Below are 13,957 nucleotides of genomic sequence, written 5' to 3'. Positions count from 1 at the left end.
ACATTATTACTTTTGATTTACTGGTTGATAAAAGGGAAACTCTAAATCTCATATCATGCCTTCACAAACTTTTTTCAAGTGTCAGAGATGCTGGAAATGGTGTTTTAGAGGGTAAAATCGGAAACTTTTTTCAGGCGCATGGTCCCGGACACCCTCTAGAAGCTCACCTGCAGTGCTCGCCATTCATGTAGTGGCGTCGAACGTTAAGGTGTACAAACCCCCTTTAAGGAGTTCCTGCATCTGCCCCTGACATAACATTTAGTTATCGTCAATTGCATGTCTAAATTGTGGAAGCCCTTAGGCTTATTAACAAGCTGAAGAGAACAGGTAAGTAGAGAAAGAGTGCTAAACAGCTGAAAATTAAAACTAGACCATAAACCCATATATTTTTTTACAAGGACGGTAACTCAACAGTTACCAATGAACCCATGACTCAGAACATTTAAAATTTCATACATTGCCTGGTATGGCTAGCAGATAAGTGAGCACAAATAATTATAACGTTTCTTTCTGTTAACAGTTTGTCGTTTTGTTTTCTTTTGTCCACGTATCAGTGAAAGAAAATGATTGTTCATTCCCATATCGAAGACATGGCCTGTGAACACAATTAACAGTTTCTTTAAAAGCTTTCAGCGTCCTCACTTTCCTTGACATCTGGGCTCAGAACTTTTCTTTACGAATGAAGGCATTCCTACTCGCGCATCCTTTTCGTAATATATGGTGACGCAATGTCGTAATGTCGCATACTTCGTTCGGTAAACCACTATCAGCGCCATTCGGTGAGGCCATCCTGCCCAAAACAAGCCAAGCGCTCTGGAAAAGGTTGAAAGACTAGAAAAACTAGAAAGGATAGGGGGCCCCCAAGATTACAGACGCAAGTGTCGAAAATGTCGCAAACGGACAGATGTCATTGATGTCGGCGGAGGTCAACACAAATGATTGCAATAGGACTCAAAGACCTCATACAGTCTCATGATACTAACGTAGTCAAACGATAATGGATACGTTTGACCGAACCTGACAGGGTGGAAAGCCGTTGCTCTTCGTTACTTGAAGCCTGACACAGCTATATGCACAAAAGGTTCGTTTCTGCCAGCTTGTGGCTTTTGCGCTGGTCAATAACTAACCCTAACCCTATGTGGTCATGTAAGAATTGAAATCCCGTATCCCGCTCTGTTCCCCTTGCGAATCCCCCATCCCAACCCCATAAAAACACGAAATCCCGCTTCAGCTCGTCATTGTAATTCCCGCTTCCCGCCCCTGTTTTCAGCTCAAATCCCAAATATCACGGCAAAAAAAAAGCGAAATCCCGCATCCCGCCAAACCTACTGGGGACCCTCGATTTAGCGGTTGGCAAATACATAATGTTATCCGCCAGACTCCGATCAGGGGCAGACTGTATTTGGAAGATTGCCTATGGCTACAATCATGGACAGAAGTCTTGGGACAAATTTGCACTTTTGGCGCGTTTGCGTACACGCCAGGCGCGAATACAACTTCACCTGCCTAACCTCGCCCCCCACCCCCCATACAATGTTGAAAACTAGTACGTGCAATTTCAGCTGATTTTCAACATTGTGTTAGGGGGGAGGCGGGGACAGCAACCCGTTTATAAAGGATATAGCAGCGTTTTCTTCATACTTCAGTTCTAAAACACAGATAATCCGTTACATTACGTAAGTGTCCCATGGACTTTTGTCCACGATTGTAGGTGTCTAGCCTCGTTATGAGGCTAAGATCGTGAGTGCACTGGATCCAACGAGGCGGGAAATTTCCCTTCGAGAGGTAATTTATATGGTTGTTGGTGTTCAGAAACTTACATGTCATTTACCGCAGATCTTTCCATCTAAGCTATCCAAGACAACGATGATCTCTGATTCACAATTTTCCACATTCATTTTCTTTGATCTAGAAACCACTGGATTAGGAGAACCCGTGGAAATAACAGAGCTCAGCATGATTGCTGTAGAACGAGCTCACATCATCGACAGCTCGAAAACGAAAATGGTTCCTCGTTTACTCGACAAATTGACCACTTGCGTTCGACCAACAAAGGAGATTGAATCAGAGGCTTCTGTGGTGACTTGTATATCGAACGAAGATCTCGAGAAGAAGAAAGAATTCGACACCGAGTTAGGAGGAACTGTAAGATCATTTATCATGAGGCAACAGCCGCCGGCCTGTTTAGTAGCTCACAATGGCGACAATTACGACTTCAAGATACTTGTTTCTCATCTAAATGCTGTGGGAATAACGTTGCCTGAAACTGTTTACGCCACTGATTCGCGCACAGCCTTTGAAAAACAGAACAAAGAAACTAAAAACGAGTCACACAATGCAGAGACTACAGAACAAACAGGAAATGGAAGACCATTTTCTTTGAAAAATTTGTACAGCAGTTTTGTTGGTGGAGAATTTGAGAACGCTCATAGTGCAGAAGGAGATGCCTTGGCTTTGTTAAAACTCGCTGTACACAAACCAGATGTTCTGGAGTATTTAGAAAAAGGAGCGCATAAACTTTGAAACGCACTCTTCCAAGAAACCAGTAGGCTTTTGTACATTATGCCTGCAATTTTTTGAGCATTGTACTTGATTTTAGTGAGGCAGAAGCATTAAGCATTATTCGAGCATTTTAGTGGCATTTTCTCGGAGAATTGACATATTTTCCGTAGAAAATAGAAATTAAAATTATTATCTACAAGAAAATGAAGACTAAACTTAGCCTCTTCACTTAGGTATCACTGAAAGGGGACAAAGGATTAACGGAACAACAGACCATTTAGAGAATTATCTTTTGGTGTATTAAAACTACTACACTCGTTGTTGTTAACTTGTTATACTAAGTATACGTTTTTTTTTTTGTTTTTTTTTTAAGCACTCTGAACTGTTAACTGTGCTGAAATGTCAAAATTATTAAAATTTGAAAAAACCCATGTATGAGCATTAACTGAGCATTTTAGTGACTTTTTGGGGGGAAACCAAGCATTTTAGTAGAAAAATGGAGCATTAACAAAGGTGGAGCATTTTAGTGGGGAAATTAAAGCATAATGTACAAAAGACTAGAAACCAGGGGTGTCTGAGTGAAAAGGATGCAATCCAAGTGCAAGATGAATATTTTTCACAGTTAGAAAAAGGACTCTTATGGGTAGAGGGGTAATTTCCTATAACTGGGTACGTGCTTGAGTAACCTGAAAATACTGTGTAGTTCAACTGTCAATTTTTGGAAATTTTCAGTGGTAAATATATAGAACAGCATTTCCTCTAGTAATAACTGCGTCAAGCCAATTGTAGATGTAGATGTAGAATCAAAGGAGAACTATGAAGAAGTCGTGGATACAAATGGAGAGTTCTGCTTCAATCAACTGCTGTATGCTTGAACAGGTTTTGAAGATAATTAACAAGATCACAAATTTTCTAGGACACCTCACCCTTCTGGGTATTTTTGCATTACCCTACTGTAGATAATTTTGTGTACATCTAGTTTTCTAACTGCATTTCGTACTTTGGCTACATTAGCATTTTGTTCGGATGAACTGATAAGTTGTACTTTGGACATTTCCAACAGCTTTGTGTATGTTTGATTCAAAGACTCTTTTCGCTTCACAATCAATCTCTACACACAAAGTTAAACTTTTTAGTCTTTCAAACAGCTACTAGCAATGACTCAGTTACATATGTGCTGACTACAACAAGTGTTAATCAATGGAAAGCTGAAGTGTATTTCGACATATTACTTTGCAGCATTACAACAGATAAATGTATATTGGTGGTTGACATATTGATTTGTTTACATCTGAAAGAGTCACAAATTTGCATATTCTGACCCCTAACAATAGTCGTTTGTACACTTCGTGTATCCATGACTAATAAAAAGGTATCTATTCAGTGTACCCAAATTTCAAAAGTTTCATTTCATTTGCTTTTTCTCTCCTATTGGCAAAATGCATTCATTTGTATTTCTGAACATAATCTCATGCTGTTCTGAGTTCTACCTAGGTTTCCCATTATCATACCTCATGATGATAATAGTCAGGTTCAGGCTGGACAGAATGAGATCTAGGACTGGATGAACATTGCTGGCTATAACCAAACTTTCTGGTTATAGGCACCCCTCGTCATAGGCCCATCCAAGTAGAAATGAAAAACTACCCTGGTAAAAACGCTGGAATTATCTTTAGAGTTCCCCCTCCCACATGAATTTTAGGCCTTCCTTCCTAATAAAGCCACTCTAGGTAACTGGTTTTATACATTAAACATTAAAAACCTTGTGGTAGCTTTTCAAATAAAAAGCAGAGTTAGTGTTTTCAGTTTTTTTGATGAAATTTCAAATCCATACAAACTCCCATAGAGCTCCACAGAAACTCTTCTGTTTAGTACCCTCCCCTTCACTTCTCAAATCTTTGATCTGTCACTTTTAGTAACAACTCTAGTTTGAGTACTTGTTTCACAATTCAGACATTAATTTGGTGATCATGCCTTTGCCCACTCTGGACCATTTCTGTGGAACAAACTGCTGCTTGAAATATGATCCAGTTCAAGTGATACTGTTTTTAAATCAACGTTGAAGACACACCTTTTCAAGCTAGCTTACAATTTGTTTCAATGTTTTCAATATTTTATTGTTTAATAGTTAATCGTTTTAATATTTTATAAATTTTAACTATTCTGTAAAAGCGCTTTAGAATATTTGCATAGTTTTATATATGGCATCCTCGTCTCGGAGAGGCGATGGTCAGCGCGTCACTGTCGACAGGCTCTTAAGTGACTCAAAAGCCCGATTCTTGAGTGGCAGTCTTTGTTGCAGCTGGTACAGATGTAGTTGGTGGCCTCACGAACTGATACTGATGCATAGTTTTAGCGCTATAGAAATGTAATTATTGTTAATTATCATTAATGATAGACACACTGCAGAAGCAAATTATATAGAGTTTAAAAAATTATTATTGGAGAATAATTCAGTTGCCACTATTGTCAGCACCCTATTTTTATAGAATTTTTTTACTTGATACATTTTTGTAAGAGAAAGTTGAGCTTGACCTTTTGACCCTGTTATTTCCCATCGATCTTCTGCTTCATTTTGGCTTTTTGTTTTCTTTTTGTTTGTTTGTTGTTTCTTTGTTTCTTTATTTCTTTGTTTCTTTGTTTCCTTTTGCTGTTGTTGCAATATGCTTACTTATTTTCCTGCATACTGGTAGCTGATTTTGCAAAAGTGTTAATTTTTGTTATTCTAGGATAAAACTGTGCACAAGTAGATTTAATTTCACAGTTTTGCAGTAGCTTTAATCACCCGAATCCTGATCCAAGGACCCTGTGTCATCACAAAGAACCTTAGCAAGTGTACTACAGATTGAGCTTTTGGTGGGTTTACAAGGTAAAGATATCAGTGAATTGCACGAAGAGTATTCACTAGATAAAAACAACACCATAAAGACTGTATAATTTCAAGGAAAAAAGTTGAGCAATTAGCCATGGATAGTTTTCTTCCATATTTATCTGATATTAAATTTCACATCAAAATTTCGTTATATTAGCGAGTAATTTTTGTGCGAGAAATTTTTCTTAGTAGGAAGTCCGCGAGAAAATTAGTAAAAATAACAGAGGTATTTCATTTTTTTTAGGTTTTTTCCTCATCTTTATTATTATCATTATTTTTTTCCTGGTCATCTCAGTGGAAACTGGGACGAGTTATCTGCTCATCTGATCCTCATGTGGACGTCAGCAGTATTTTCGATCTGTAGGGGATTCCCCTTTCTCCCTTCAAAGGCTCTGAGACGCGCCACGCAGCACATTTCGGCCATTTTGACGGAAGTGATTTGCCTCTCCCAGCAGTTTCGTTTTCGATACACGACTAGCAGAAGGGACTAGACTCTTAACTAGGGTTGCTAGAAGATGGCTTCGTCTTATTCTACGATCGAATTTGTCGCTGGAGAACTCGAAGCGCGTTACAAATGTATAGATTGTCATCAAGTCTTGTTCGATCCTGCTCAGTCGTCCTGTGGCCATCGGTAAGTATAGAGCGGAAGTTGTCTACGTGGTAACTTATCTGTATTCAGTAGAAAGTTTTCTAGACATTTCTCATCATTCTGTTGTTTGAATCGCAGAGCATTTTGTGATCCAAAACTGTCATGTTGGCGTCACGAGTTACGAAGTAATTTGGGTATTTCCCCATTCGATGGCCAGAGATGTTATGCTTGTTACGAAATGGTTTCTGTAGACAACTCTGAAAACTGATTAAAGGGCGAGTTCAATGTAAAGGCAAAACTTCGAACGTCGTGTTATCCTTGATTAACATAATTTCATACGTATATATTGTTTTGCTTCAAGCAATAATTCTACCAAGTGATTGTGATTTTGCGAATGAGAAGAAGTAAGCTTTTGGTGAGGGCTGAAGTGAAGGAATCAGCTTAACGTTTTATTGAAATCATGTGAAACTAGACTTGCCACGAGTCGACCCTTGCTCAATCCTTCGATCGCTTATTCGTCTCCCTCGATCGAAGCGAGATGGCATACAATTTTCTAGCGACGGAGAGCGACGTAATTCGCGAAAGGTCGACTTGTTTCAATAACCAAGAGGCCAGGGAAGAATTATTGGAAATGAATCGGTTTAGAGAGTCTAGGCAAAACGAGAGTAAGAAACCAAGAGATAGTATTGGAATTTAAGCTCGACAAATTATTAACTACCCATCAATCAAGCAACGTATTGCACAATCTCCTTTGTACTCGGCAGTTATCTCAAATTTCTGTGCAAGTTAGCACCAATTCCGAAGCGATAAAAAAACCCACATCAAAATAAAGCATATCACATGGATTTTGATCAACCCACATCGCTACATATATTTCTCCTCCAGTTGCGTGAAACCCGTCTAGTTGAATTGAAATATTTCAAATTACTAAGTGCCTAGGCTTATTGAAGCAACACTGTGAAATGCTTAGATCATCACTTTTAATATAAATAATCCTGTTTGGTGTAGTGACGTTATAACTAGAGATAACACTCTCAATGGAAATAACATCATGTGCGGATAAGAAGCTACCTCAGACAGACAGTAAAAAGTATGGCTTTTACAAAAGTTACATGTATAACACTCAATGACTGCTGATCGATAGAAAACCAGCAGAGCTACTGATGCAGAACTGCTACATGTGGTTGAAATGCTAATGAACAAAACGAACGAAGTATCTTTGACAGCTTGAGTTTTGTGTTATTGATTGCCTGTGGATAATATTAAGGTTATCTTGCCGAGTCAGTTTTCTTAGAATTCGAAATACGTCGATGTATTCCGGAATTTCTCAAAACAACATCGAAAGTTTTCCTTGTTGAGCCATGCACTGGCAGGTTTTATTACTTGACCAAGGGTACGCACTTCGTTTGACCAGTGCAGTTTACTTGTCGGAGATACTTACCATTTTGTTTTGAACACGACCAATTAAGAATTGTACCTGTTACTGAAAAAATACCCAATTCAAGACTAGAGAGCAACAACTCTACCAAATGTATGACCAGAATGGCCAAAATCGATACCCTATTTTAATATGACCAAAACGCCTGAAAAACCATACCCTTTGTAGCCGCACATACCTTTTTAGCCCATGTAAGTGAGTACCCCCTCCCCCCCCCTCCCCCCACGCCAACAGGGCTTATACAGAGCTTACTAACAATGATTTGTTTCAATCGTCAAGCTTATAAATGACGATGACGCTGACAACGAGGGTCTTCAAGGCCATTTGTTATTAGCCGGTGGCGGCGCCGGGCCTAGGAACAAGGAAATGGAAGCTCTCATTTGATTGGCTAGATTCTCATGACTTTCTTTTTTTTGTACTTTCCGGCTTTCCGAAAATATCCACTGACAAAAGAGAAGAACATTTTTACAACTTCCTGAAGCTCTGTCACTAAGAGATTTGATCAAAAAATTTAGATCAAGGTAACCTTGTTAAATTAGTGAAAATCTTAGCCCCGCTGGATCTATCCAGTCAAATCGTACGTGTCTCCAGTTGAGTTTCCATTTCCTCGTGCTAAGCGGAACAGGCGGCTCTGGGAATAGTTGCAGATGATGTTTTCAAAGACGTTGAAGAAGAAGTCGACACAGAAGGAACCGCCCACCGTAAATCCTAGCCAGCCACCAACATCTGGGCTTGATAACGAGGCTGCTGTGCTTCTGCAGCAGATTAAAAGGATTTCAAAATCGGAGGGAACGATGTACCAAACGGGACGAGGGGGCCTGGAATACTTAGTTGCAAAATACGCTTGGCAAAACAATTTATCAAAATGCTAATAATCACAAAAAGAAGCAATATCGTCGTTCGGCTGAAAATACGACGAACCTAAACTTCTCTTTTGTTTCCTTATATTTTGTTTCCTTATTTTCCTTACATTTTCCTTATATTTTGTTTCTGTTTCTTGGTGTGTGTGTGGTGCTTTCTAGGTATTTTTCTTCTTACTTTACACGTATAGTTTTGCGTCTTTCATTAATCAGTTAATAGCAGAGTAAATGTAACTGAACATAGTACTAACACATCTCTCGTATTGCAGATTTTGTTGGCGATGTGTGGAAGATATTTTTAAAAAGGATCCAACAAATCCCAAATGCCCGGATGATAAGGAGCCACTTGAAAGGCGTCTCATTTTCAGGGATAAATGCGCTCAGAAGGAAATCCTGGCGCTCGAGTGTTATTGTCCTAAGAAATCACTGGGATGTCCATGGTGCGGAAAATTAGGTCAGCTGCAAGCCCACGAAGCAGAATGTTCTTTTTCGGAAGTGAAATGCCTGTATCATCACCTTGGCTGTAACGTTGTTGTCTTGAGGTACCAGTTAGCGAAACACGTGGAGAATGATTGTCTCTACAAAGTCGTGGATTGTCCCTACTGCCTGGGTGGTTTCCCTGGGGTTAAAATGAGGGAGCATTTGGAGGAGTGTGGGAAGTTCCCTGTCAAATGTCCTCACGGTTGCAATAAGAGTGACATTCCCAGGGAAGGCCTCCTGGAGCACTCAAAAACATGTCCTCGAGCTCCGGCAAAGTGTAGCTTTAGTTCCATGGGTTGCAGTTTTCAAGGTTCTAGGGATTCCTTGGATGAGCATCTACGAAGTCATGCCTCGGAGCACTTGACACTATCGGTAAAATTCATAGTGGACGTGTCAGAGCAAATGAAAAGTTTACAGCTACAACTGAAAGATGCTCAAGAATTGAACCAAACCTACGAAGCACGGTTAGCGCTGCAAAATGAAGCACTAGCGTTGAACAAACAGACGCTTTCCACGCACCAGGTCAAGCTGATGAGAGTTGAAGAGAACGTGGAAGCGCAGCGCAAGGGCATGGATGAACTTCGAAAGAGTGTCGAAACCTTCATGAATTCTAAACAAAGCAAACAGGCCAGTGATGAAGTTAAACAGCGTTTAGATTTGCAGGACGAAAGGCTAGCGGTACTTGGAAACGAGATAGCAAGATTCGGCGACGCTGCGGGGGGCCCTCGCGCTCTCTCGCGGGACTTCGAGCGGGCATCCTCGCCGAGTCATCATCGATTTGACCGTGTGGAACATTCCTTAAGTTTGCACGAAATTCAACTTGCTGATCAAGATCTTAAGCTTCAAATACTAGAAACGACGTCCTATGACGGAACGTTTCTATGGAAGATCGACGAATTTCAGCGAAGATTTCGTGAATCCGTTGACGGGAAAACTATCTCTATATACAGCCCTCCTTTTTACACCGCTCGCTACGGTTATAAGCTCTGCGCACGAGCGTATCTCAACGGGGATGGCCCGATGGCGAAAGGAAAATATATTTCTCTGTTTATAGTGTTAATGCGAGGAGAATATGACGGTTTGCTGTCTTGGCCTTTTCAGCAAAAAATCACCATGAAGCTGTTGGATCAGGAGCGCATCACTCACGTCACCGAGACGTTCCGACCGGATCCGAACAGCTCGAGTTTCCAACGACCGCGCTCGGAGATGAACATCGCTTCGGGCTGTCCCCTGTTCTGCTCGCACGGCCAGTTAAGATCGAGAGGGTATATTCGCGATGATACCATGTTTATTAAGATAGTCGTGGATGGCACTGACTTGCCGATGATTTGAAATTTACCGAGGGATTCAGGAAGGGAAGCCTCTGCTCTGAGGAAACAGATCTGAGAAAATGAAGAATCCCAGGAAAGCCAAGCTACGCAGTTAAGGTCGTCTGCATCATGTACTGCGCGGTCGTGTACACTGCCAGGTAACAGCTATCCTCCCCAGGGCGGCCATCAAGCAAATAACGAAAGCAATCAAACCAAGCAGGGCACGGGATCGCAAGGAGTAAAGGAAAGAGAACCGAGATAGTATGTTGGTTCGAAAGGCATGATGGGCCCTGCAATTAACAGTGCATACCGAGTTTAAAGTGTCGCGTGGTTCCTTTGTTATTGAATCAACACGTTCGTTTGGTTGGAATCAAAATAAAGTTATGATATTCGCGCTTGTACCAGCCATGAAAAATGATGCTCGTTAGTGTGAGGCGGTGTGATTGACTGCTTTGTGATCACAAGATACAATGTTAAAGTGTGCTGCATGTATTTATCAAATCGATCTGCTTTCGCTGGCCACTTATCATGGAATCGACTTTGTGCTGTGTTCAAAGTCCGTTGAAAATCTCGTGTCGCTTGTTTCAATTGATAAACGTTTCAACAACTTTTGTCTTCGATTCTGTTTCGATACTTTAAATATATATTTTGACACAGCATAACGCTAGAAATCGCTTTTGATTGTTTTTTTATGAAAAATTATTTAATTGGAGTTCAGATTTGGTTTTGTGTTTGCTATGGAGCACTTCGTCCTTCGGTCAAGGTTAGTGAATGGTTGTCATGGTAACACAGACAATGTTTCTATATGCGAGCAAGGAAATCACGTTCGTAGAAGAATTTCAGAATAGACATCCGGAGAAACATCATCAAAAGGCTCGAATACTTTGATACCTTGACACATTGTTGTTTTACATGAAGCCGGCTACGTGATGTCTAAAAGGCTGTGATTTGATGACCTTCGCTTTCTAAGATTTATTGAATTACCATTGTGATGTATTGTTGAATAAAGTGAATTAAATTATTTTTGCTTTGGAGTCTGTTTCAGCTGCAATTTTCCAGTCTCATACGCACTAGCGGCTTTTCAGCAAAGTGAACCAGCTCTATCAGACAGACAAATTTGAGAGGGGCCTGGGGCATGAAGAGAGGTACCCGCCATGCAGTGACTGTATATCGTCTAGCGGTTATTCAACTCTTACATAAGACCATTAGTTTAAAAATCCCCCTTTTCATGTACTAAAGACCACCTTGTGCTTTAATTCCTAAAATAGGTAGAACTGACTGAGCCCCATGCCCTCAAGCGTGATATCAAAACTAATTCGTGGTTAAATACTCCAACATCAATTTACCATATGGGTTAATTTTAGCCTAAAATAAACTGTCGGTACCTTAATGATGGGCTCATATTGCGCCCCTCTAGGCAACAAAACGAACGAGAAAACCGTCTAACCGGCTGGGTTTCGATTTGTACAGCGAATTTTCTCAGGAGTCAATATCCAAGAACATTTCCGAGAAAAGCGGTAATAGAATAAACGTGTTAAGTTGATTTTTGTTTAATTTTCAGGATAATCATCACTTCTCCAAGGCAGTATTAAAACTTCGACCCCATCAAAGAGCTGAAGGGGAACTTCCTGCCACTAGCCGGAAATGATCTAGGTAAATAATCCAATTCAACCTATTGAACAGGAAATATCATGCTTGACCCCAAGCTACCGGCAACTGCGCACGTATTAAACGTAGCGGACACGCGGTTCTGTGGGAGTTCTACTGGAAGCGCGCGTGGCATTCGCGAACTACTTTCCAGTCAGCCACGCGTATTAAAATCGCGCGCGCGCGATTCAGAATAGCGAAGTTGCTGAGGAGGGGGACTGGAATAGACTATCCTGCGCAAATCGAAGACAGAAATCCCACAAGTAAGAAAAGATACGAGAATATGTCATGGATATATCTCCTAATGGGAAAATTGTCTTATATTTTGGTGTCATCATAAGCATCCAAATTTCTTGGCTGTTACTATAGCTATAGCGTTTCTCGAACTCTTCTTGGAAGAATTTCCATCTAGGTCAGTGAGAGGCTGATCAGTTACTTAGAGGGCAATATAGAGAAAAGTTAGCATTTTATCACCACTGGAGAGAAGGGTTTATGACCGAGCTGTACGGAAAAGAGAACTCGTTATTCCTGAGTCTGGTGTTGGTAACTGGGTAATCATTGACTATATCAGATCACAAGTTAGGTTAATAGCATTCTAAGTTAATTACAAGAGAGAAGCCGATTTTAGTAGCTTACAATCTTTATCATCAAGTTGGAATGTTTCGGTTCCTGTGTTCCTTTCCTTGTCTGTAAACAATCCGAGCAGCTCTATTGATAATATTGATATCAGACTCAAAACTGCATGGACGAATTCCAGCTCTGCAGGTATTGGTGACCTTCTTACAGCTCAGAACAAATTCTTGCTGCAATGATCGCTGGCTTCAGACCACTAACTCGGAACAACGATCACTCTCAGGACCTGTAAGCAGTGAAGCACGCTCTTCTTTCCCGACCAGCAACGATCCACATCCTGTCAAGAGATAAAAGACAACCAAAAATATAGATGGTCCTTGTAAAGGGCACTGATTGCTAATTCTTGAATTCCCCGCACTCAAAAAACTTACAACAATAATGCGGTGCGGGATAGGCAGACACAAGTCTTAGCCCAGGAACAGCATTTGTTCAGAACAACTTTCAGTAGAACAAAAACTAAGTAAGAAAACTACGCTGAGGTAAGTAGCGCCCAGAAAATAATCTGAACACACCAAATCGGAACTACTGTGTGAATGAACAACCAGTAGGAAGCTGAAACTATGAAAGAACAATGGCCGAGGCCAGGCAAGACAAACTCCCGTAAGACTTACAGGAAAAAGTAAAAAATCGCGAAGGTTCCAGCATTAATATACAGAAAAAGGAAATTAAAGTAAACAGAACAAAATTAAACTGTCTGCTTCGAACACAAATGCACAATGAATCTCAATTACTGAACCGCCAATTTATACTTGCTACTTCAGATAACACACCTACATTGCATAATCTTAAACCAGCACATGCATATGTGCTTAGGAATTCAAGAAACCATTTATCTTTTGTTTCATTCCACTTCGCTGCATTCAGACAAAGATAAATGAACAAACTGTACAATGTACTTAGGGCCTCCCTTCACCAGTAGGAAGACAATGTAACCGCTATACATCGCCCGCCTTTCGTGTGTTTTGTCTTGCTAGTCAGTTTACCGGCGTCTGAAATGGAGCATCCAACGGTGCATGACATTTCGTTCTCGTTGAGTACGAAACGTTTGTTTTTAACACATTTATGACCTTTCTATGAATATTTTAATTTTTTTCTTTTACCTTGTTATAATTCTTTTTAAACATATTTTCGTATTTTACAAGTCACGTATCCATCTTCTGTTTTTGTGAATAGACAGTTCCAGCTTCTTTTCAAAATCAATGTCTGATTGACAACTCGGTTGTGAGGCAAACCAAACTGACGCCCAGGCCGTTCAGGAGCAATAAGTGTTTACTTTGAAATTTTCGCACGTAACAAATAGAATGATGATATTGAAAGAGTAAGCACGCTGCAATGTAGTCGCGTCCTATTGCTAGCCCCAAACCTGGGCCTTAAATGGAGCAGATTGTCAATGCCCCAATAAAGTACTTTCACGAAACGAAAATGACTTTAGAAGCAAATGACAAAATTGCCCATTACTGGGATTCCATTTGAGCTGAATGGCATTTAAAAAAAAAATTAGCCAGTTGATTCCCCAGATAAACAAGTTACCCTCTCCATTACAGGTTCCGCTGCGCGCTGACTAGACAGAAAGAAAGCAAATCCCGATCACGCAGTTGACTGAAAATGATTTTTTTTTTTTTTCGG

The 13,957-nt window shown here is 40.4% G+C and overlaps 2 protein-coding genes across 3 annotated transcripts; both read left to right on the top strand.

Annotated features, from left to right (window-relative positions):
- Window positions 1-866: 866 nt before the first annotated feature.
- On the top strand, window positions 867-2,933 carry LOC145492119 (three prime repair exonuclease 2-like). 2 transcript variants are annotated; one of them, XM_081471455.1, is made up of 2 exons: window positions 867-1,785; window positions 1,913-2,933. In XM_081471455.1, exon 2 carries the CDS (start codon window positions 1,957-1,959, stop codon window positions 2,521-2,523), a length of 567 nt encoding a protein of 188 aa, XP_081327581.1. In that variant the 5' UTR covers window positions 867-1,785; window positions 1,913-1,956; the 3' UTR covers window positions 2,524-2,933. The 2 variants fall into 2 exon arrangements, with proteins under 2 accessions (XP_081327581.1, XP_081327580.1); XM_081471454.1 differs by lacking the exon at window positions 867-1,785 and having other exon boundaries at window positions 1,800-2,933.
- Window positions 2,934-5,704: 2,771 nt separating this feature from the next.
- Window positions 5,705-12,611, top strand: LOC145493876 (TNF receptor-associated factor 3-like). Its single transcript, XM_081473353.1, has 2 exons — window positions 5,705-6,005; window positions 8,531-12,611. The coding sequence occupies exons 1-2, from the start codon at window positions 5,890-5,892 to the stop codon at window positions 10,071-10,073; spliced, it is 1,659 nt and encodes a 552-aa protein (XP_081329479.1). The 5' UTR covers window positions 5,705-5,889; the 3' UTR covers window positions 10,074-12,611.
- The last annotated feature ends 1,346 nt before the right edge of the window (window positions 12,612-13,957 follow it).

Source organism: Orbicella franksi, chromosome 7 (genome assembly GCF_964199315.1).
Source record: "Orbicella franksi chromosome 7, jaOrbFran1.1, whole genome shotgun sequence".
Classification (NCBI taxonomy): domain Eukaryota; kingdom Metazoa; phylum Cnidaria; class Anthozoa; order Scleractinia; family Merulinidae; genus Orbicella; species Orbicella franksi.
This window is presented reverse-complemented; position numbering and strand designations above follow the sequence as displayed.

Coding starts and splice junctions, on each gene's coding strand:
- LOC145492119 (XM_081471454.1), top strand. CDS start 1,867: ATGATCTCTGATTCACAATTTTCCACATTCATTTTCTTTGATCTAGAA.
- LOC145493876 (XM_081473353.1), top strand. CDS start 5,890: ATGGCTTCGTCTTATTCTACGATCGAATTTGTCGCTGGAGAACTCGAA. Junction 6,006..8,530: donor CAGTCGTCCTGTGGCCATCG/GTAAGTATAGAG, acceptor CTCGTATTGCAG/ATTTTGTTGGCGATGTGTGG.